Here is a 25145-nt window from a genome sequence, read left to right on the forward strand (position 1 = left end):
TCTTACAAAAAAAAAAAAAAACAAGCAAGCTTTATTAAAATAACATGTAGTTGAAATAACATTCACGGTTTAGGATAACTCACAAAAAAGCGGAGTTCTCATTTGCCAACTAAATATTTGATATTTAATTTTCTTTTACGTTCAGTCTTGGAGACTCTTTAGTTGCAAATTTCCTTATTGTTTGTCTCAACCTTTCATTCTAATGTTTTTGTATGAAAACAAATGAAACTTAATTTTGCACTTCAGGAATTATACACATAGCAAAGTTATGCCTATAAAAAATTATGATCTTTTTTTCCTGAACCCATTGCCCTGTGTATTTCATGTAAATTGTGCTTGAATAGTCATGATCATCAAGTCACAGGCTTCAGCTCTTTAATTACTATAAAATAATAGAAATATTTAGTAACGTGGTAACTTAAAACATTTATAATATTTCAACCACAATGTCTAATTTAAAAAGAATTGTGTTGCGTTTTTATTTATATTGAATGTACAGCAAGGTGGTATAAGCAAACTCTTGTAATAGGTGAGGAAGAGAATTTCAATGGAAGGTGTGCAAAATTAAGTTTAAATTCCCTCTAGCCCCCAGGTGATACACTTATCCTATGAGAAGAAAATTGGGCCACTTGCACTTGTATGAAGTAGTGCATCACCTACACTACTACAGCCTTGATTCCATACATAACAAAACAGACCCGATGTAGATCGTAACCGGTTTGTTTTGCTAACTTTCAAAGGGACAGATAGTAATGTCCTCGTTGAAATTTAACTTATTCTTTCTATCTCCAGAAATCAGTGAACTGTGTTCCTCTAGAGCAGTATCTTTCTTCGTAATGGTTTTTTGACACCTACAGATTTTCACAAGGGTTAAAAGGAGAGTTTGAGTGTAACGGGTAAAATCAGCAACCCTTTGTTAACCAAGTGTGGTTCTGTGCTGAGAAGTGACAGTATGAGACTCCAGGTTAGTTCTGATTTCCATAGTGTAGTGGTTCCCAAACTTGTCCCGCCGCTTGTGCAGGGAAAGCCCCTGGCGGGCCGGGCCGGTTTGTTTACGTACCATGTCCGCAGGTTCAGCCGATCGTGGCTCCCACTGGCCACGGTTCGCTACTCCAGGCCAATAGGAGCTGCTGGAAATGGCGCAGGCCGAGGGATGTACTGGCCGCCGCTTCCAGCAGCTCCCATTGGCCTGGAACCACTGCCATAGTGGATATGTTCAGCCTACAAATAGCCATTTTTGCAACTGTCAGCCCTACAAATGCAATATGTGGGTCTGAAAGTCAAGCAGTGGTTAGAAATTGAAGCTAGACAAATTCAGACTGGAAATAAGGTGTAGATTTTAAAGGTGAGAGTAGTTAACCATTGGAACAATTTACCAAGGATCATGATGGTGGATACTCCATCACTGCCAATTTTTGAACCAAGATTGGATGTTCTTCTAAAAGATAGGAGTACTTGTGGCACCTTAGAGACTAACAAATTTATTAGAGCATAAGCTTTCGTGGGCTACAACCCACTTCTTCGGATGCATATAGAGTGAAACATATATTGAGGAGATATATATACACACATACAGAGAGCATGAACAGGTGGGAGTTGTCTTACCAACTCTGAGAGGCCAATTAAGTAAGAGAAAAAAAACTTTTGAAGTGATAATCAAGATAGCTCAGTACAGACAGTACTCTAAGGTGCCACAAGTACTCCTGTTCTTTTTGCGGATACAGACTAACACGGCTGCTGCTCTGAAACCTTCTAAAAGATAGAACTTCCCCACAAATAATTTCTAGAGCCTATGGCCTGTGTTACACTGGAGGTCAGTCTAGATGATCACCCTGATCCCATTGGGCCTTGGAATTTAAGAATCTAGGTTTGTTGAGACCTGGTCCATTATAGTACTTTTGCTTGGCTTTCTTAATTGTTCATGCTAGCCTTTACTGTGGCTAATATTAAACATTGTAAAAAAAAAAAAGGGGAGGGGGTATATTCTGTTGATAGTAATGGAAGTTAACATATGTGTAGCAAGAGCATCGGTAAACCCCTTCGGAGTTCACCTTTAGTATGTTGCCGTTACAGGAGTAATGATGGAACAATAGGACAGAGGTGTGACTGTAACTGTAGGATTTATTATGACTTTACTATAGCAATTAAAACCATTTCTCTCCCTTTGAAAATGATGGTTCTTGAAAGGGCCAGGATACTTTTATTTAAAAAAAAAAAAACTATAGCCAATTGATACCTAATGAGTGAGCTGATCTAAACAAGCTACTCCCAATCCTTTTATAAATAGTCACATCAGTGAAGTCTCACCATAATCTATGTAGTACAGCTTTTGCTGCCATTACTGTGTGAGAAGGGCTTTGTTTTTCTTCCTACTACTAGTTGGGGTTTTTACGGTATATTCCTTTGGAGAGCTATATAATACCACCGACAGAATACATAGATATCCTCTGTAGGAGTAGCAAAAGATCTACTGCCACTCTAAATATAATCAGGCAAGAGGAAAAATAAAATTGATTATGGAATGTAGCAGTAGTAAGTGGCAGTCAGGGTGCTGTGTGTAATATGATTAAGCAGCCATTCCTGTAGCCTCCTAATTTATAGTTTTGGCAGCATGCCACAAATTCTCAAAAATAGCTATTTTCCTACCAGCTTCTTTCCTATGAGGAAGGATTGTAAGGGCTGCAAGGTAGCTACAAAGTGTGAGAAAATGAGAACCTTCAGATTTAAAATGGCAGGGGTCTGCCTTATGCCATCTTCTCTCTGAGGCCGTGGCAAAGACATGGCTGAAAGTGCTAATTTGTGAGTGGTATTCTGTTTAGAGATTATTTCTGTAAAATCAGTTATCAAATAATTGATAAGCTGTAGGCATCACCTGCAGCCTGTGCACTCCCACACCTTGCAGAGCTGCCTCAGTAATGGAGTTAGAGCCCCCTGCTAACCGTGATTCTGCTGTGTTCTATTTGCCATACAGCTTCATAACCAGATACCATGACAGCTGAATACTCTGCCACAGTTATTTGGTGGCCTGCTATAACTACTTGCCTTCTGCCCCAGGAAAGACCTATTTGTTTCTCCTCACCCCTCTGAGTTAAATGAAGGGACAGTGAATAAGGAATAATAAACAGGTTAAGGTTAATCCATAATACCTTCCCCAAGCATGTTTCCCCTCATAGAAACTCCTCCACAGCCTTAGAGGAGCTGTTCACACTGTCACCTTTTCTCCCTAGTGTAGATACACATGCTGAAGTTGCTTGAAACAATAATAATGCAGGAAATGTGCCTTCATTCTCTTCTCTGGAGCGGTTTTCACATGCAAGCTAATTTGGATGAATACAGTCACTCTGTAGCAACAAAGATTTATTTCTAACTCCTCTCACCGTAAGATCAGAAAACCACAGCTGCTGTCTTCTTCAGGTCAGACCCAAAGAGCACTGAAGTCAAGGGAAAAGACTCCCTTTGATTTCAGTGGCTTTTGAATCAGGCCTCAAAACTTTCATCTGAAGAGTGAATTTCAGGGGAAGTTCCTGAGGTTGGTTCTGTAGTTTGTTTCTGGACACCCTCTACCTGAACATCTTCCCAATTAAGTTTAAGCAAAGTTGTGTTACCATCAGGGTTGTACTGTTTTAAAATCATTTCATTAACCAGTAAACCCAACGTGACTCCCATATGTCACTTATCCCTTGATCAAGTCTATTGCCTTCTACGTTTTGTGGGGATAATCTTGTTCTCACCCTACATCCTGGGCTCAAAGTCACCTCCCCAGATGAAAATATTAATACTACATTGCTACCTCAGTCACTAAGTGTGAAGCAGCATTAAAAGCTTTGTAAGAAGGGAAAACACCTTCCTTCTCCCCCCCACTGACGTTTATCCTTTTACCAGTCATCTTCCCTGTGTTGTATTTCAAAAGCAGGAACAATGGGAAAATAAAGCCTTTTAAGTAATATGTAGTTATAGGTTTTAATAAGTAGGGAATCAACCACATTGCCTTGAGAGAAAGTACAGAATGCTGGATGTTTCTGATGGGTACAGTTATACAATATTTTTCTCTTTCTGGAGTTAATCACATGTAAAGTATAGGCATTATTAAGCTATTTTCACACACAGGATTGTATGGGGAATCTTGCAGATGGTTTAGATTAGTCTGTCCATTTAAAAATGTACTGTTCCAAGCCCGGTCTGAAGCCCCCCCCCCCCCCCCAACTTCATTATTCGAAAATACATTAGACACATTGATTTAGGTTTGAAGCCTTGTATGGATGAACAAATTCAGTTTAATCAAAAGCACACTTAAAAGTTAAAGCCATTTCCTAAACTCCCCTGTTGTAAAAAAGCTCAGTTTCTTCTGTGGATGACAAAATCTCTTTTTCAAGGTCATCTCGTTTTATCTGAAATATAAACAAGAGGATTAGACTTACGTCACTAGTGTTACTTTGGGTCCTAACACATAGAAGTCAAAGCTATATCTACACCAAACTTTACATAACTTAAAACATGTAATAAAGTGTAATTAAAAACAAGACTGAATGAGGTGTGATTTTTGGCTGCTATTTTTTTTTAAGTTATCTTCCCCACATTTAAAGAACTGCATTATCTAGACCAGGGGTGGGCAAACTATGGCCTGTGGGCCAGATCCGGCCCCTCAGGGCTTTGGATCCGGCCCGCGAGATTGTCACCCCCGTGGGCCCCACACCGCTCCAGGAAGCGGCCGGCACCATGTCCCTTCAGCCCCTGGGGCAGGGGAGGCAGAGAGCTTTGCGCGCTGCCCTTGCCTGTGGGTACCTCCCCCGAAGTTCCCATTGGCTGGAAACAGAGAACCGCGGCCAATGGGAGCTTCGGGGGAGGTACCCACAGGCAAGGGCAGCGCGCAAAGCTCTCTGCTCCCCCACCCCCTAGGGGCCGCAGGGACATGGTGCGGTGCCAGACGCTTCTTGGAGCGGCGCAGGGACGGGGCCAGGACAGGCAGGCAGGGAGCCTGCCCTGGCCCTGGTGCGCACCGCTGCTACCCCAGAGCCGCTCCAGGTAAGCAGCGCCAGACTGGAGCCCGAACCCCTCCTGCACCCCAACTCCCTGCTCTGAGTCCCCTGCCTGCACCCCGCACCCCTCCTGTACCTCAAGTCCCTGCCCTGAGCCCTCTGCCTGCACCCCAACCCCCTGCCACAACCTGAACCCCAAGTCCCTGCCCTGAGCCCTCTGCCTGCACCCCAACTCCCTGCTATGAGCCCCCTGCCTGCACCCCAACCCCAACACACCCTGCACCCCAACCCCCTTTCCTGAACCCCCTACTGCACCCTGCACCCCAACTCCCTGCCCTGAACCCCCTGCCTGCACCCCAAACCCCTGCCCTGAGCCCTCTCCCGCACTCCGCACCCTTCCCTGCACCACTACCCTGAGCCCCCTCCTGCACTCTGCGCCCTCTGCTGTACCCCAACCCCCTTCCCTGAGCCCCCTCGTACATCCCGCTCCCCTCCTCTGCCCCAACCCCTTGCCCTGAGCCCCTTCCTGCACACCGCACCCCTTCTCACACCCCACACTCCCTCCTGCACCCCCAACCCCCTGCTCCAGCCCTACATTCATGGCCCTGCAAGCAATTTCCCCATCCAGATATGGCCCTCGGGCCAAAAATTTAGCCCACCCCTGATCTAGACCACAGTATAATCTCCAACTTTGAGAATCAGGCAGTTGCCATTTGATATACTTTGGGTGGCTCTTATACTATAACTGGTAACTTCCTCTATGTGGTAAGCAAATCATAAAGAGGAAAAAGGAACAAGCCACTTGTACTTTCATCACACGATTTCAGAAATTCCATCAACTCTAGTCTACCTATGTCACTGTAAAAGATGTAACAGGGTACACTAGACCTTTAACATTAGTAAGGGACTCTTCCTGGATCTGTATCATCCCATGTTAGGGTTTTCTGGAAGAGTTCCTCAAACAGGGTTGTTGAGGGAGAGAAAATGATCTTGGAAGGAATCCCAGACTACTCTCTTTGTTTAGGGCGTAAGACTGGAGTTCCAAGGTACTCGATTGACACTCCCGGGACTGCTGGGCGTCTAGTTTCCAAGGTTGCTGGGACTAGTTAAGAGTCTGAGAAGGCATGCTGGGAGGAGAGTGAGGTACTGATTTAAACATCTCCCTTTATTTGGAACAGGGGAAACTCAGGGAGTTCTAAGGAAGAGAGTGTAACCCACCCTTTGATTTGCTTGTTTGATATGATATACTGGCTTTCGGTTTGAGGAAAAAAGGACTGTCATGATAAGTAAGCCTCTCAAGAGCACCCTTGCCAAGTCCAGGACTGGAAAAACCAAAACTCCCCTGCTAGGTTTCCCCCCCCCCCCCAATCACAAAGAACTCCAGGAGTGCAGCTTCATTGTTTGCTTTAGCTTACCATGGTGCATTGAGATGACTAATTTGAATGAGGTACATATGGTAACTACTCTCAACACAAATTAATTGTACACTGAGTCTGTGCCCCACGGAATCTGACAAGCAGCATCACAATTTAAAACCACTGATCCACTTTTAGTACTGTAGTAATTTTAATCCTGCTGATTATTGCTATCTCATCTTAAAGTGTTGGCAGTAGACACATGGCAGATGTTCCACATGGCAATCAGTCCTAAAAAGTTATCTAGAGAACAGGAAGAACAGAGTTTGGATAAATTGACATACCTCTCCCAACTGCGGGAATACACTGAATGAAACTGGTAGCAACGCACCCAATGCTGAAACAGTCATAAGCAGTCTCAGTGGGGTCAAAGCATGTGGATTTCTGAGTAAAAAGTTTGTGCTGTCAAAAGAGTTGGGAAAATAAATTATTGTTCAAGGTAGACCTGACATGCTTAACTGTCAAACCAGAATCGCTAATGAAACAAAGGATGTTAAATACTATTTTACAGGGGAAAATTAAAGCTATCATGCTATAGTAAGTGAAATAATTTTACATTCCTTGCTGGTGTTTTCTTTATTATATAACTTAGGTTCTTGCTATTCCCTTGCTCCCTACCATGTGCGTGGTCTTCTTTACTATTATTTTGAGCCCAGATCCTGCATTATTGTCCACATATGGATGACAATGCAGGATTGGGACATAAGCAACAACACTTAAAGGGAAAACAGAAGGTACCATTATGGGTTTGAAATGCCTCAGTCCTTTAATTCAGATTTTTTTCTTGGATCATTTTGTCTGTTGCTGTTCTATTTAGCCAGTTCTTGGAAGCATGATACTTTGACATTGTACACAGTTATTAAACAGCAGGATGTTTTTATTAATTATGTTACATTAGCGCGTAGGAACCCCACCCAAGGATCCTTCTGGTATAGCTTCTCAGTTCACTTAAATTCTTTCCTTGGCATAGTCTATAGTGCAAGCCTACACTGTAGCAATACAAGAAAAACTCAAGCAGAAAAATAGAAGCAAGCAATGAAGTCAGAATAGTCAATAAGGATTCTAATGCCCTCTCCACTGTGACTGAAAGCACCTCGGTATTCACACCCTATTGTAATAATCTTTGTACAAAATGTGTCTTGTGAGGTATCATTTGAAAACTAACAACTTACTGGTCATTAATATCATGGTGAATTTTAAGTAGCAACATTATATGTAAAATTATGAAATCTCCCTGTATAATGTTTTTAGAACATTGTCAAAACCACACAGCCCTGCCCAGGCAGAAGTATCTTGGACGAAGAAATGTGTGTTTACCTCAATTTACATATAAGTAGTAAACAGGGTCCTTGAGACAGGAGAGAGAGAGAGGAGATGGCAACAGACAAACCAAATTTGCATTTCAGCAAACACAGGTGAGAAGGAAGAGCACGGAGCCTCCTTCACCACCAGACTCCATGGTGCCTTCTTTACTTTTTGAATAAACTTTGCTTCGAGGGGCAACCCTCAGAAGAATCCACTTCAAAGGTTATAATACGGAGATATAACTATCTCATAGAAGTGGAAGGGACCCTGAAAGGTCATTGAGTCCAGCCTCCTGCCTTCACTAGCAGGACCAAGTACTGATTTTGCCCCAGATCCCTCAAGGATTGAACTCACAACCCTGGGTTTAGCAGGCTAATGCTCAAACCACTGAGCTATCCCTCCCCCCTAACTGGTTAACTGGACTATAAAAGAAGAGGCAGAAAACCCCAAGGGATCTCTATTCTCTTCACCTAAGAAGACAAAGGAACCATCCCTTGGACTCTGGGGAGTGGGAGGGGGAAAAGAGATCCTGACCTGATAATTTGGTCAGCCATATTGCTGGGAACATGTGGTAAGGATTTTACCTTGAGCCAAGTCTAGCTTGTCAAGTTTTAGCTACTAGAAAGCATTTTATCTTTATTTCTCTTGTAACCATTTCTGACTTTAATACCGGATACTTGAATTCACTTAAAATTCTATTTTCTTTTGTTAATAAAACTGTTTTATTATTAATCTAAACCAATCCAGTGTTGTGTTTAAACTGATCTGTTTGGTGACTCCACTTATAGCAGCAAACTGTTGAATATTGACCCTTTACAGAGGCAACGGACCTTCAATATCTGAACCGTACAGGAGAGGGCTGGACAGTACAGAACACATGTTTTGGGGAAAATCTGGGACTGGGAGTTTGTTGGGGTCACGCTGCAAATAGTAACCAAGGCTAGTGGAAGCCAGACTGTGAATGGTGTGTTGCTGACAGGCTGCTGGGGTCAGAACGGTTAGACCAGCGCTACAGCTATACACAGACTCAGGGTGTGACCTGTAGCCTGGAGGTGAGTGCCCCAGGTTGGGAGCTGCAGCAGCAAAGCGTTGTGAGGCGCCCAAAGTTGCAGGGCAGGCAGTGACACAACCCCTCACTGGTCTGGACTGCACCCCAGAACTTGACAGCCACACCCCCCAGTAGTAGAACCTCTTACCGGTTCAAGAAGTAGAGAAGAGACTCTGGAATAATTACTGCTGTCCCAAACAAGGCTGCTCTTGATAAAGCTGTGTCTTGTACTGCCTACGAAAAATGTGATTCAAGTTAGAGCTACCTGACGCTCCAGCTCTGCGCTTCTGCAGCTTTGCTTTTAGTCTTGGTAACTTATGATTTGTATTACCATAGCCAGTCATGGACCAGGACCCCATTTTCTTAGGTGCTATACCACGCTAGGATTTCGTGCAACAGTTAAGTGAAGGGTCAACATTTGTGGTAGGATTTCTTTCTAAAAGGGAAACGAAACTCTTTCAAGTGGTGAGTATACCAGTTGTGGATTCTGTGTTATCTCAAAAATAGGGAGGTTCCCACTGATGTATTATACAGCTCATCTGACATGGAAGTTATTTTAAACTAGTTCAGCCTTGCAAAAGTAGCCTTTTAAAGGTACTGAGCTTCATCTGCTCTCATTGACTCAAAGTGACCCATCTCCTGCATCCCCAACCCACATGCAGCCTTCTCGCTTCTTTTGTGGTGGTTTGCACCACTAGGGTTAGAAGGAAGGAAGAAATGCCTGTGCTTGTGCCACTGAGGCTGGCCATTGCACCGGATGCATTGGGATCAAGGGGGGCTCTATCCCCTGTAAACCTGCACAAAGCCAGGGTTTTGGCCCAACCTGGTTTAAAGGAATTTGTCCAAGTCCACAGATCAAATTGGTGGATAAGCTTGGATTAAAACACAGAAGTTCCTGGCTCCAGTACAGTTAATTCACTCTATTCTCAATACTAAGTCCAGCTTTTTGTTGGGAGGGAAAACAAACCAGCATGAACATATCTTGGTTTGCCTACCTTCAGCCCAGCTTTTTGTGACACTCCTATGACCTTGCCATTCTTGTCCATAACTTCAATTCCATTCTCATACTCAGTTCCTCGGACAATCATCACATTAAATACACTCAGGCAGGCTGTAAAAGTAAAAAGGTTTTGGGTTTGTTTTTTAAAGTTGTTTTGCCCCAATTAGATTTTACCAATTCATTATTAGGACATTTATAATTAATGCACATTTTAAAATTCCAGTGATATACTGGGATGAACTCCGCAAGTTGTACTTGATAGGAATTGAACGTAGGTATCCCAAGTCTCAGTCCGCTGCCCTCTGCATTAAGCTGCACACTGCTCAGTGATAAGATCAACAGAACTCAATTATGTACTTCGCTCCCCAGCTGCATACCTCAAATAATGTGCCTCAATGCTTTAATTCAGAGCAACCCCCATTCACCTAGTACATAACAAGAATATTTCATTTCCCTTCTGGACTTAGCAGTCCATTGTCTTAAAATATCCAATGTAGTGTCTATCACTGAAAAAAGTTTTGTGATCCTAGGCTAATGACACAAGGGGATACAGAATATGAGGAGTTGAGAGTCCAATGGGTTTCCTGCCTCAGCTGTCATAACAAAACTCTTACCAAAAATAAGCCCTCAACTCTGAAGGTGACTGAAGGACTGTGAACAGCAGCATGGGCCAAACATACCAGGGAAGTGCTAGGAAGTTAGCCGTTTTTGAAATGTTAGGTTTATCTTTTCATTAACTTTTTGAAGGGCTGTTCAATAAAGTTGTCAGCACAATTTGTTTCAAACACTAAGACCAATAGTCACCAATTACCTTCAACATTCCTATCATTAAGTAAGTTTTCAGATGAGGAGACACAGGTCTAAGTGACCAGTCCAAGGGAGGAGAGTCAGTGTCAGCACTTGACGTAGAACTCAGGAGATCCGGACTCTCAGTATTTTCATTTTTATTCCATCAAAAGTGGGCTTCTAAGCAGATCTGAAGAACACGTTCGGGAAGCCACGTGCCCTGTTACATTCCATGTAACAGACAGGATGACATTTATTGTACCTTATAAATTTCAGTTAAAAAAGGTTGCCGCTTCCTTTTAATAGCGGTAGGAAATAACATGCCAGTAATGAATGCAACTTTCAGCCATTAAATTACAGGCCAAGTTCATCCCTGGTGAAATTTCACTGACCTCAATGGAGTTACGCCAGTGACAAATTTAGCCTGATAGCCTTACAAAGTTGACAAGAATCTGCTGTAATGAGTCTCACTTTTTCCACAACAGTGGCTGCAGAGATAATGTCTTCACTGACAAAGAGGTCACACATGGGAGAAAAATGGTGGCATATCCATGCACAGGAATTTATTTCCTCAAGAGATATGGCTGCATGTCCTGTATATGGAAGTAAGGAGAATGCCCTAGGATTTTATGATAGTTCATAGCACTGACCTTTAAACAGAGAATGCAAAATAGCTAGATATAACTTTCATGCAGAAAATAAAGTACCCAGTGAAGGCAGCAGGTGAAGACTAAGGGTTATATCCTGGTTTGGTTCTATATAAAGATTTAGAAGTTCTAAAGGCAGATTGACGGCAGCACATGGGCTGTAACAGATACAAGAACAAATCCACAGCTATTTGTTTTCAATTTACTTTTACTCACCAAGAAGTGGAATGGGTAAAATTTTTCTGAAGAACGTTTGCATAGGACCACTCAGTCTATGTTGTGTCATGACAAAGTAAGGAAATGCCTAAGAAATTTGGAAGAAACACATATTCTGTTAATAATTAAACCAATAATGAAATTTGGGCCACAGACTGGAAAAAGAAAACAACCTGTGGCTTTGTATTTTAAATGCTTTTGATAAAACTAGGCTGTTAAAAAAAGAAATCTGGTTTAACAATTTAAAGGAGAACAAATTTTCTCTAATAACTGGTTTTTTTTGTGATTACACGTTTTACAGAAAAAAGGGAAAATGAAATCTTTATCAAAGAAAAATGGTATTTAATAATTCTATTCTGGACAGTAGTTGGTACTACTCAGTATCAGCACATGTGCTATAAAAATGTCAACTGTGAAATTAACAGATACTAAAAGAGCTTATGAGTGGGAATAAAAATACATGATCAATCTGTCTAGATATTTATGAAGCACCCAGACACTATAGGTATCTAGGTGTAGAAAATGAACTAAAACCATTTAAGTTTTCTTAGCAATACATATCACCATGCAAACATGAAGTTTTGCCCATTATAGTGTAATTCAATAAATCTTAGATATACTTGTTGTGTTCTTGAATTTACTGGTGATTGAACAGCCCTGGAGTTTGAAATCCCCATACATCTAAAACCTTGAATCCGATGATAGACTGAGGCCAAAACTCCCAAACTGAACATTCCCAAAGTTCGTAGCTTCAAACCCAAAACTTTACCATGGCTTGGAGCATTGAAATTTAGTCAGTTATAAAGGTAGGTATGAGCTAAAAACTTGGATCTAGAACCTAACTAGTAATAATTCACGATGACCTGCTAAATTAGTTTGTGTTTTGTAGAACCAATGTTCATTCTATGGTTTCTTCTCTATTTTCTAGACTAACAGAGATAGAGAATGATAAAAACAGAATTTAATAGTGGCAGGAAAAAAGGCTACTAAATTCTAACCTCAGAGGAAGATGAGTAAATAGCACAGGTAAAGGCTTACATTCCTGATCAAGAGCAACAGAGGTCGCAATCTTCTATACCCAACAGGACTGGGAGGAAACTAGAAAGGGTGACTTTGGGCTCTGGAAGAACTGACTTGGAGGGTACTAGGCCTTGTGACAATCCCATTATCAGTCCCCCAAGCCAGAGTATCAGAAAGTAATTATTGAGATAATGCAAATACGTACTCCCATACATGCTGAATAAGAGATGGCACCTGTGCACATAAGGAGTTGCTTTTGTGGCAGCTTTTGTGGCAATGCAGTTTCCTAAAAGTCAGAACACACACACTATGTAAGTTCAATTTCATCAGCTCATGTTCAAAGTGGTATCATGCAACTGAAAAATAATAATCATTTTAAAAAACCCACATACTTCAGCTTTAGCTGTAGCATTTCCATTTGCTATGGTGAATCCAGCAGTGTAAGCATGAAATAGGAACTGCAGAAAAGGAGAATGTAAACAACAGTGTATTTTTGGATCTTGGGTAACAGACTTATAACTGTAGAATGAAAATGGTTGTTACCTGCCAAATCAATGCTTGCTTTGCTCCTCTGTGTGGTAGTAAACTAGCAAAAATCTAAAAGGAAAACACCAAGGGAAAGTTAGTCTCAATGAATCCAGGGACCTATGGACAGCAGTGGCTGATTTAAGTTTGAAGGAGACTGATTTATTATTAATTATTATTTACAATAGCACCAAAGGCCTCAGCCAAGATTGGGGCTTATTAGGGGAGCTGCTGTGCAAAGACACCAGTAGTTTCTTGCTGTGGACCCCCCATTCGCCCTTAGTGGCCCAAGAAGCCATATATCCCTTCCATACATTGATGCATATTTACTTTCCCATTTAACAGAAAAGAGAAATACAGTCATTCAAACAGTGGGTATGGGACTAGCTGGGTGATACACTCTCACACCAGGAATAACAGACACCTTCACAGCTGTGGGATACAAAGAGAAACAAATGAAGTCAGATCATAGAAATATTAGAAACAAGGAAGAACAAGAGTCAGGTACTCAGTCTTCGTTGGAGGGTACAGATCCTAAGCCTAATTTGATCCCAGGCCTGATCCTTAAGGATTTACTTTCCAGCTGCTACACTTTGAGATTTATGGACCAAATTCAGCTATAGCATAAGTGGTGCAACTGTAACCACAGGGGTCAGCGTGCATTACTTGTCCCTGATCCACAGGCTACGGGTCTGTCACAGCTCTCAGCTACAGAGCTTGACTCTTTGGCTCAAGCTGTCAGGAGTCATGCTTTTAGTTCTGGAGATCTGTAGTTCAATCCATGATGTTGACCAAGATGTAGCAGTTATCAAATGAGTGGAGTCTAAATCCATGGAGAGAGAGATGCAACACACACTGGATTTAATACACAATTCTTGTCAATGAGGAGTGGTACTTGCTTATGCCCAGGTTTAATCTAGCCCTATCTATTAAAGCTCCCCAAATTGTGACATATATACCCAGTACGTAAACTTTGGGGCATTATTACAAGAATTATTTTCCACCCATGTGTATTTTCACTGGCACCCTGCAATTTATTTACAAGTAGATAATATTCTGGTTCCAAGCAGCAGAGTATGAGGCTTTCTGTGTCTTTCTCTAAATCCAATTCTGGGTAAATATAGGAAAGTCAGGCCTTGTTCTAACTGGCTCATGAATTTCGACAGATGACATTTGAATGATTGACTTTCACGTGTGAATGACATTCTTGAATGTTTGGAAAGCGAAGCAACCAGTGGTTTGGCGTGTCTCGATTTTTGGGTATCCAACTCGACATCTGGCACCCAAAAATTGAGACGCCTAAAATGACTCATCACTTCTGAAAATTTAGATAATTAAAAATACACACATAGACCCATTGCAATCTTTCATCATTACTCACCAGTGGGGTGGCTAAGGGCAGGAAAGCTAAAAGAAGAAACAACATTTTTTAGTAAATCAATTTGTGGGGCTAGGTAGTTGGCTTGGGGATGAGGGGAGAGGAAACGCGTATGACTAGTCCAAAAGAAAGCACTGGGGTTTGACCTTTGTCTCTCATTCCCCAACCAGGAGGTGGAAGCATCGCCAAGATACTGCTCTCATAAAATGCAACAGTCCACATCAACAGTGCTAATGGGAAGCTACATAACAGAGCTCCATAGGGAATTCATTTCACTCCTCCCAAAAGACAGCTGTGGTGACAAGGTTTGCATAAGAAAAGTGAGAGGTTACATTAAGTAACTAATAAATAGCCTTCGTGAAAGTATATCTGTGTCTCACCCAGACTCTGTGTAATCCTGGCTTAATATTTCCTGACCCCAACCAGATTCTACCCACAAGACGAACTCCAACCAGTCTGGAGCAAAGCAGGTTGTGTCAGACCATAGCTGTGTGGATTAAGGGAAAACCCAGTGCACCATAATATACATTAAAAGATTTGGGTACTGTTCATATGGTGCCAAAAACTAGTGACTGGTCAGTATATTTCCCCCTAGAGAGTCGGAGTGCAGACACTGCTCAGAGCAGATGAACTATGTGAAAGGTGTATACAAATAAATTTTCTTCAAAGGATTACGGGAATAGTCGTCAACTGAGATAAATATAACCAACATGAATAACGGTGGCCTCATTTTTCTGTAACTAAAAGGGCCCCCAAGAGTTTCAGTCATTGGAAACCTGTCAAAAATGTGCAGCAAGCTTCTATTACAGCAACTGACCTGGTGGTCTAAACACAAGGGGAATTATCTCGCCAGTACCAGGGTGCACAGAGGACTTAAAGAAAAAGAAAAGAAAGTTAGCACATCTCTCTCTCAGCCTAAATGAAAAATATGAGAAGCAAATTCCAACATCTTTTATAAACTCACCAGACTTAGCTTCCAGGCTTCTTTTACCTAGCATGATTTGAAAATAAGATTAGCAATGGCACTTCAGAAGAGGTTTAATGGCTAAAATCTTATTTTAACTTTGTTTATTCTATATAATCTTTCTGTAACGATAACTGACATTTATACATAGCATGTCACACACACATCTGTTTGATTATATTCTCCCTAAAATTCCCCCATAGTTTCTACTGAATACAATATTTTATTTGATTTCTGTCCTGAAATGTTATTGTTGTCTAACAGCATTAGAACATACAAAACCATCAGGTCAGAAAGTGAGTAAAAATACAGCTGAAATAGCAATGGAATTTTAGGATAGAATGCAACCAGCTCTTAATTTGGCGTAAAGTCTAAACACACCAGCTCTTCCAAAAAAGGGCCAGGAAAATCTTAATAATTACAAGTGGTCATGACTTAATTTTACATCTCATCCCAAAGACAGCATCTCTAGCAACACAGCGCTATCTAACACCAGCCTGGGACATGTGATTCAGTGATGAACCAAAGAATTCCACCTAATGAATCATCAGTTCAGTACTACTTCCTGCAGAAAGATTCTCTGTGGAGGTTTTCCATCCAAGTATTGACCAAGCCTGCCACTGCTTAGTTTATGAGAACTGATGGACAGACCAAGCTGGAATAGTGGCAGTTCATCTGCAGCCCATGTGACAATGAAGCATCGACGATTTAAAATAAATGTAATAAAGATTTTGCATAGTTCACATCAGACAGGAGTGTACAGACTCTATGTCTGAGCTGTGGGAGAGAGCAGAAGTGTTAAGTTATCAAGAGGACTGATTCCTATGATTCTCCGGCAGTTTTTAAGAGAACTGATCCAATAAGATGCACTAATGAATAATACTTTCTTGGATGATGGAACTGGAGTCCAAAATTAAGGTCAGCAGCTACCCTAAGAATTCTTCTAGCAGCTTATAAGAGACTGAAAATCTCGGTGGTAATGCAGATTTTTTGAAGCTTTTTTTTTGGTGTGCCCCGTATGTATCTCAGACTCTCTGAGCACCTGCCTTTTCTAATACAGTCGTGACAGCTTTTTCATTCATGAAGTATGTAGCCTCTATTTTCCATAAGCAATATTATAAAGTACTCAAATAGACACACGCTCAGGTATAACTCTTAAACAAATCATTAGGGTCCAGCAAACAGTCTGTCCAAATTAATTACAGTAGAACCTCAGAGTTATGAACACCTTGGGAATGGAGGTTGTTCATAACTCTGAAGTGATCATGACTCTGAACAAAACATCATGGTTTTACTTTCAAAAGTTTACAACTGAACCTTGACTTAATACAGCTTTGAAACTTCACTATGCAGAAGAAAAATGCTGCTTTTAACCATCTTAATTTAAATTAAACAAGCACAGAAACAGTTTCTTTACCTTGTCAAATCTTTTTTTTTAAACTTTCCTTTTTTTTAGTAGTTTACATTTAACACAGTACTGTATTTGCTTTTTTTGAGGGGGGTGAGGGGGAGTGTCTCTGCTGCTGCCTGATTGTGTACTTCTGGTTCCAAATGAGGTGTGTGGTTGACCAGTCAATCCATAACTCTAAGATTCTACTGTAAGAGCAACTAGTAGCTGAAATCTGTGCAGTCGGGTATCAGTCATGCAGTCATGCATGTAAAAATGCCAACAGTTGCTGAGAACTTAAATACTGAGTGCAACAGTTTGCAATTCCAGGCGATGATTGAACCTGGTGATGTTCTGAACAAAAAGAGCTCTCAACCATGCTTGTAGCTGTTTCTATCACTTCACACCAACTCAGGCATTTTAGGCTTCAGAGTGACACACAAAGTGACATTCCTAAAATCTTCTTATATATAAACTGCTCCTAAGAAGTCATTTTAGAAGTCCAGCAAGAAGGACCCTCATTCATCACTCAGGCAAAACCCCCAAGCTCCAAGAGCTAAATAAGGCTGCTAAAAGAAAAGTCAAATACTTCAAATGGGATATGTACAAACATACATAACAACAGTTTATTAGAGGATATGTGTTAGATACCTTTTTGTCCTGTAAAGGCTCTTGAAGAGTCTGAGCACTGGTTTGTAAGAGTAATCTGGATTTTTCTATTGTTTCCTAAAAAAACAAAACCAGAAATAAAGATCAGTCATTCTTTTCCAATACCTTCCTCCCATCCCCACTCCTCCATCCAAAACTTCTGTTGTAACAGCCCTTCTGTGCTGGCTTGGTGCTTATAAATACAAAATTAGACCATCATGCTCATACGCTTTTACACATACACGCTGATCTGGACTACACCAGTTCAGTGACCTCAAGATTATGCGCACACACATAATTTATGTCAACCCCTCCATCTATAGCATTATCGGGTCCAGTGCGTTATTTTAGGTGGCAAACCTGCAAACACTTATGCGTGTGCCTAAGTTTAAGCATGTGAACAGTCCCACTGAAATCAATGGAACTACTTGGTTAAAATTATGCACGTGCATGTTTGCTGGCTTGAGTAACTTGCACACCAGATACATTGTTTTGTTTTCCCTCACAAGCAGCTGAATGTCTAATTTTAAATGAAAACATAACATAGATCAGTTAACCAAGGAAATACGAGTCACTATATCATCAGATCCTCCAGCATCTTAACTTTAATAAGTTTAAAATGAAGTATTGGACCTTACAGCTTTCCCTTACAGTTGAACTTTTAATTTAACATAAGAACGACCGTACTAGGTCAGACCAATGGTCCATCTAGCCCAGTTTCCTGTCTTCCAACAGTGGCCAATGTCAAGTGCTTCAAAGGGAATGAACAGAACAGGCAATCATCGTACGATCCATCCCCTGTCGTCCACTCCCAGCTTCTGGCAAACACAGGCAAGGGACACTCAGAGCATGGTGTTGCATCCCTGACCATCCTGGCTAATAACCATTACTGGACCTATTCTCCATGAACTTATTTAGCTCTTTTTTTAACCCTGTTATAGTTTTGGCCGTCACAACATCCCCTGGCAATGAATTCCACACGTTGACTGTGCATTGTGTGAAGAAGTACTTCCTTTTGTTTGTTTTAAACCTGCTGCCTATTAATTTCATTTGGTGACCCCAGTTCTTGTGTTATGTGAAGGACTAAATAACAATTGCTTATTCACTTTCTGCACACCAGTCACGATTTTAATAGACCTCTATCATATCCCCTCTTAATCATCTCTTTTCTAAGATGAAAAGTCCCAGTCTTTTTAATCTATCCTCATACGGAAGCTATTCCCAGGGTCGGCTCCAGGGTTTTTGCCGCCTCAAGCAGCCAAAAAAAAAAAAGCCGCGATCACGATCTGCGGCACTTCCACCACGACTCTACAGCCACTGCTTCTTCGGCGGCAATTCGGCGGTAGGTCCTTCCCGCCGAGAGGAAGTGAGGGACCCGCCGCCTAAGAGCCGGACATGCCGCCCCCTTCCATGTGCCGCCCCAAGCACCAGCTTGCTAGGCTGGTGCCTGGAGCCGGCCCTGGCTATTCCAGTCCCCTAATCAATTTGGCTGTCCTTCGCTGTACCTTTTCCAATTCTATTCTATCTTTTTTTGAGATGGGGCGACCAGATTTGCATGCAGTATTCAAGATGTGGGTGTACCATGGCTTTATATAGAGGCGTTATGATACTTTCTGTTTTATTATCTATCGCTCTCCTAATGGTTCCTAACATTCTGTTAGCTTTTTTGACTGCCACTGCACATTGAGCCGATGTTTTCAGAGAAATATCCACAATGACTCCAAGATCTCTTTCTTGAATGGTAATAGCTAATTTAGATCCCATCATTTTGTATGTATAGTTGTGATTATGTTTTCTAACGTGCATTACTTTGCATTTACCAACATTTAATTTCATCTGCCATTTTGGTGCCCAGTCACCCAGTTTTGTGAGATCCTTTTGTAAGTCCAAAGCAGACTGCGAAGAGTTAACTAGCTTGAGTACTTTTGTATCATCTGCAAATTTTGCCACCTCACTGTTTACCCCTTTTCCCAGATCATTTATGAATATGTTGAACAGCATTGGTCCAAAGCAACAGAGGGTCCTGTGGCACCTTTAAGACTAACAGAAGTATTGGGAGCATAAGCTTTCGTGGGTAAGAACCTCACTTCTTCAGATGCAAGAAGTGAGGTTCTTACCCACGAAAGCTTATGCTCCCAATACTTCTGTTAGTCTTAAAGGTACCACAGGACCCTCTGTTGCTTTTTACAGATTCAGACTAACACGGCTACCCCTCTGAGCATTGGTCCAAGTACTGATCCCTGGGGGACACCACTATTTACCTCTCTCCATTCTGAAAATTGACCATTTTTGCTACCCTTTGTTTTCTATCTTTTAACCAGTTACTGATCCACGCGAGAACCTTTACTTCTTACCCCATGACTGCTTACTTTGCTAAAGAGCCGTTAGTGAGGGACCTTGTCAAAGGCTTTCTGAAAGTCCAAGTACACTATCCAATGAATCACCCTTGTCCACGTTTGTTGATCTCCTCAAAGAATTCTAATAGATTGGTGAGGCATGATTTCCCTTTAGAAAAGCCGTGTTGACTCTTCCCCAACAAATTGTGTTCATCTATGTATCTGATAATTCTGTTCTTTACTATAGTTTCAAGCAATTTGCCTGGTCCTGAAGTTAGGCTTATTAGCCTGTGTTTGCCAGGATCACCTCTGGAGGCTTTTTTAAAAATTGGCGTCACATTAGCTATCCTCCAGTCATCTGGTACAGAAGCTGATTTAAATTATAGGTTACATACCGCAGTTAATAGTTCTGCAATTTCACATTTGGAGTTCTTTCAGAATTCTTGAGTGAATACCATTTGGTCCTGCGGACTTATTGTTTAATTTATTATTTTTTTCCAAAATCTCCTCTAATGGACACCTGAATCTGGGACAGTTCCTCAGATTTGTCACCTAAAAATAATGGCTCATGTTTGGGAACTTTCCTTACACCCTCTGCAGTGAAGACCGATGCAAAGAATTCACTCTGCATTGGCCTTATCTTCCTCCAATGCTCCTTTAGCACCTTGACCATCCACTGGCCCCACTGATTGTTTAGCAGGCTTCCTCTTTCTGATGTACTAAATTTTTTGCTGTTAGTTTTTGAGTATTTGGCTAGTTGCTCTTCAAATTATTTTTTGGACTTCCTAATTATACTTTTACACTTGACTTGCCAGAGTTTATGCTCCTTTCTATTTTCCTCAGTAGGGTTTAACTTCAAATTTTGAAAGGATGCCTTTTGCCTCTAACCACTTTATGAAAAATACACATATACTTATAAAGAAAAGGAATCGTATACATATTAGACGCTAATTTTGGAGGCTCTACTTTCCAAGGATCTTCTAGGAGAGAACTGCTAGGTGACCTTACTTTTCATCATGAATATATATCATCTCCCTTTGCAACACTCTGCCTTACTTCGTACTTCAACTGTAACCCTGTAGGTCTTGAGAAAAATTTGTATATAAACAATTTTTGGTCACAGTCAAGATAATTCACAGGGTTTTCTTTAATGTGGTTTGCACTTAAAAATGTGAATTAAAGTTTTCAAAAATATATACAGAAAGGGCTGCAATATTTTCTTTCCATCGCTTCGGACAAAAATGCCTAGATAGTAGCAGATATCCCAGCTGTATGTACTGTCTCTATACATGATAAATTCTAATGAAGAAGAATCAATAGACCAGAGGGGGAAAAATTCTGCCACAAAAGTTTGTGTGACAGTTTCTATATAATTAATGAAATACCTTTACGCCTGAATATTTACACCTTAAAATCTGTTCATTGAATCTAACGTCAAAAAGTAATCTTATTTACTGAAGTGAAATATATTAAGAATGCTCTAGAACTTCTTGTGATTTAAAGACATTTCCAACCAGAGGAAGAAGTGGGTTACAGCCACACCTTCAGAATACACCTCTACCCTGATATAACGCTGTCCTCGGGAGCCAAAAAATCTTACCGCGTTATAGGTGAAACTGTGTTATATCGAACTTGCTTTGATCCGCCGGAGTGCACAGCCCCGCCCCCCCTGGAGCATTGCTTTACCGCGTTATATTCGAATTCGTGTTATATTGGGTCGCATTATATCGGGATAGAGGTGTATTTACCCACACAAGTAGCCACACTGATTTCACTGGGGCTTACCTCATTAATAAAACACTTACATACATGAAAAAAGAACAGGAGTACTTGTGCCACAAGTACTCCTGTTCTTTTTGCGGATACAGACTAACACGGCTGCTACTCTGAAACCTTACATACATGAATAATCCTTATTGGACCTGGTTTCCAGTGATGAAAGGCCATGAACTTCAATGGAAGTATGGCAATTTACACCAGCTGAGAATCTACCCTCAGCGTGGAATTCCCCCCTGCCCTTTGATGTCGCATAAAGGGGCCCTAAAAACCAGCTGGGTAAGAATTCCCTCATTGCAGACATTGTGTAGGACAGCCATAGGGGGGCCTCTGAAGACCTCTTCACAAGCCTGTCGGGGGCAGGGCTGCAGCAGGCAGCACTTCAGAGATTCCAGGCAGTGGAACAGCTCAAAGAGCAGGTGGGGGAGATGGCCCTTAGACAGACCCGTAGTGGAAACGAACTGCAGAGATGCACAGAAGTTTAAAGTGCACCTTCTTGTACTGTTCCTGGCATGGGGCAGGGCTAGTATTCCTTCACTTTTGTGGCCCCTAAGTTCAGGCCTCGTAAATTTCACAGAAACATGAACTGCCATATTATACTGCCAAAGTCTAAGTAGATTCTAATCGATAACACTAAAGGCAGAATTTGTAGGAAGGCGCAACACAGTATATTTTTAATTGGAATTTTTCAGATTATATGGCTGCCGTGCAAGAGCCTGAACGTCAGTGCAGCTGCAACACTGAGGAGGGGATAGAAGTATGCTGGACAGCAAAGAAACTCCTAGTTTCCTACAATAACTGTTGTGGGATATTGAATATCTAACGTGGACACCCCAACTGTAAGGGCTTATCACAGTAAACCTTATGAAATGCATTTTATCTATGTTAGAGTAAGGAAGAGATGAGTCAACACTGTTGGGATTTGCTCCTTCGGATCCTTTGAGTCTAGAGCAGAACAGCCTGTGCTTACACTTCTCACTTCACATCACCCACACATTCAAGTCATGTGCAAAGGTACAACTGTTAAACTGTAGTTTTGTAAAAAGAGGTAAAGTACTTACATTAGAATTCAGTAAGACTGTAGGGTCTAAAATATCTGCCCAGTGAAGAAATCTTTGGAAAAAAGACTAATAAAAATATACATTAAGGAAACTGTACAAATATTTTGCAGTTCAGCTTAATTAACGCTTTTCTGTAGCTAACGGAAAGAAACCAAGAATCTCTGTCTACTTCTTTGTTTTGTCAACTCTTTTTTATTTTCCACTAGCAATAGCAATCCCCTATTTTTTGTTATAATCTGATAGCCAGAATGACATTCACAAGCTAAGAGCCACTTTTCGTCTTAGCCATAGTGAGCAAAACTTTTATCCACGAGAAAACTGGGGTTGCCTTTGAGCTCATAAAACTAGCAACAAACCAAGTCTGCTTGCTAAGACCCTGGGGAGAAATGCCCCGGAACTTGGCAATGGTTATGTTCCTTCCCACTTCATTTGGGAAGCAGTAGGTATGGCATCTCTAGCAGTTCAACTGTGCACCATGGAGGGACATCACGGGTTAGGGGCGCTGGATAAACCAAAAAGGAGACAAAAGCCACCAATGAATCTCATAATCTAAAGCTAGGGTGACCAGATAGCAAGTGTGAAAAACCGTGACACACTTTTTAATGGGGTACAACAGTTACATACATAAGACAAAGCCCCTAATATGGGGAGGGCTGGTCACCCTAAAGCACAGCTGTAAAACTGGCTGGTTGCACAGGCAGATCAGGGTGTGCAGGGAAGGATGTGCACCCAGCCTCAGGGCGGCCCCTTCCCCTGTCCTAGGGCAAGGGGGCATGTCTGGGGAGGCCTGCGACCTTCAGCGCTGGCGGGAGCAGAACAGGGTAATTGCAGGGGGAAGTCTCCTTCCCGCAGGGCCACGGTGAGCATGGCTGAACCCGCGCTCCCACCCCACGCCCAGCCACAGGCTCTGGCATGACCCGATACGATCAATGTCCTGCTCCCGGCCGCCCCGCCAGAAATGCCCCCTCGCTGCACCCCTGAAACCCCGCGGCCCCGCTCCCCGGGCAGGGCTCTCCCGCTCCATACTTTGCCCTCCGTGCTCCAGAATTGCAAGTTCACGTCCATGAGGCTGAGCAGCAGCTGTGCCGCGCCGGAAAAGGTCCTGCCGCGGGGAGGCTCCGGCGGCTGCACACTCCCGGCAGCCGCTCTCCTTTCCCCGTTCCTGGCGGGCGCAGGCCGCTTAGCTCTAGTCCTGCTGGGGGGTGGTCGCCGCGGCTCGGGTTCCTGAGCTGCCTTTCACCGCAGTAGCTGGATGCACGTAGAAACAGTGATAGAAATGGCTAGAGCAGCTGAAACGAGGGAAAGCCGCCTCTCAAGCAGCTGCATGGCCAGAGACAGCCCCTTCCTTCGACCCCAGCCCTAGGTTAATTCTCTGTGCCCAGGGGTACCCCCCACCCCAATTTACACAGACAGGGGGGGATTTTCTAAAGGACCATGGGGAGATGGGCACCTCATTCATTCTGAATTATAAAGGAAGTTGGATGCTTAGTTCTCCTAAACCCATTTGGGGGGAAGGGGGGGAACCCTGACTCTGGCACCATTTAATTAAAAAAAAAAGGATCATTGCCCCTTTTACAAGAGGCAAAAATAATAGAACACTCCCAAAACATAACCAACTGCCCTCCCCAATGCTCACGAGATGGCCCTTGCACTGACCCCCTGGGTATCCCAATTCCTGGTTAGGGAACCTAGTAATAACTGGCTCTATCTTATTTATTATTTGTACACAAATGCCTTCCAGGGTTTATTTTTAAATAGACTGTCATAAACATACAGCTAAGGGTAGCATAAAATCCCTCTTTACCCTGTAAAGGGTTAATTCCTCTTTTACCTGTAAAGGGTTAAGCAGCTCAGGTAAGCTAGCTGACACCTGACCAAAACGACCAATAAGGGGACAAGATACTTTCAAATCTGGGGGAGTGGGAGGCTTTGTCTGTCTGTTCTGTGGCTTTTGCCGGAGACAGATCAAGAAAGCAAGCAATCCAACTCCATTATTATTAGTAAGTATTAGTGAAGGAATGCGTTAGCTTACTTTTATTTTGGCTTGTGATTTCCTTTGTAGGAAGAGGGAGGTTTATCCCTGGGTTTGTAACTTTAAGGTTTTGCCTAGAGGGGAGATCCTCTATGTTCTTGAGTCTTTTGTTATTCTGTAAAGTACTTACCATCCTGATTTTAGAGGTAATTATTTTACTTTTTCTTTAATTAAAGTACTTCTTTTAAGAACCTGATTGATTTTTCATTGTTCTTAAGATCCAAGGGTTTGGGTCTGTGTTCACCTGTACTAATTGGTGAGGATATTATTCTGAGGCCTCCCCAGGAAACAGGGTGTAGGGGCTTGGGGGGATATTTGGGGAAGATAGGGCTCCAAGTGGCCCTCCCGGAATGTTTGTTTAATTCACGTGGTGGTGGCAGCATACCGTTCAAGGTGGAATTTGTGCCTTGGGAAAGTTTTTAACCTAAGTTGGTAAAAATAAGCTTAGGGAGTCTTTCATGCGGGTCCCCACATCTGTACCCCAGAGTTCAGAGTGGGGAAGGAACCCCGACATAGACAAAGTTGAAAAACGTACAGCAAAATACCAGATTCAAGTCTGCTTGGTTTTTTATACTGAACTTATTTGCGTTGTTCATGTCTGCTGCCTTTTAGTTAAATTAGTCAG

At 42.1% G+C, this 25145-nt stretch overlaps 1 protein-coding gene across 2 annotated transcripts; it reads right to left on the minus strand.

Annotated features, from left to right (window-relative positions):
• Positions 1 to 4256: 4256 nt before the first annotated feature.
• SFXN4 (sideroflexin 4) lies at positions 4257 to 23613 on the minus strand. 2 transcript variants are annotated; one of them, XM_065407987.1, is made up of 14 exons: positions 23515 to 23613; positions 22489 to 22554; positions 17319 to 17393; positions 15281 to 15307; positions 15134 to 15188; positions 14320 to 14345; positions 12957 to 13010; positions 12806 to 12871; positions 12619 to 12699; positions 11394 to 11481; positions 9740 to 9855; positions 8893 to 8978; positions 6676 to 6793; positions 4257 to 4388 (listed from the first exon to the last, which is right to left on the minus strand). In XM_065407987.1, the coding sequence occupies exons 1-14, from the start codon at positions 23551 to 23553 to the stop codon at positions 4311 to 4313; spliced, it is 975 nt and encodes a 324-aa protein (XP_065264059.1). In that variant the 5' UTR covers positions 23554 to 23613; the 3' UTR covers positions 4257 to 4310. The 2 variants fall into 2 exon arrangements, with proteins under 2 accessions (XP_065264059.1, XP_065264060.1); XM_065407988.1 differs by lacking the exon at positions 12619 to 12699.
• Positions 23614 to 25145: the final 1532 nt, after the last annotated feature.

This window comes from Emys orbicularis, chromosome 7, assembly GCF_028017835.1.
Source record: "Emys orbicularis isolate rEmyOrb1 chromosome 7, rEmyOrb1.hap1, whole genome shotgun sequence".
NCBI lineage: Eukaryota > Metazoa > Chordata > Testudines > Emydidae > Emys > Emys orbicularis.

Excerpts from the sequence above, each read along its gene's own strand:
- SFXN4 (XM_065407987.1), bottom strand. The coding sequence starts at position 23,553 with ATGGACGTGAACTTGCAATTCTGGAGCACGGAGGGCAAA. Across the intron at positions 13,011-14,319 it reads TGCCCTTAGCCACCCCACTG|ATTTTTGCTAGTTTACTACC; the intron begins GTGAGTAATGAT and ends TTTTCCTTTTAG. Across the intron at positions 11,482-12,618 it reads CTTATTCAGCATGTATGGGA|GCATTTCCTTACTTTGTCAT; the intron begins GTACGTATTTGC and ends CAAATTTCTTAG.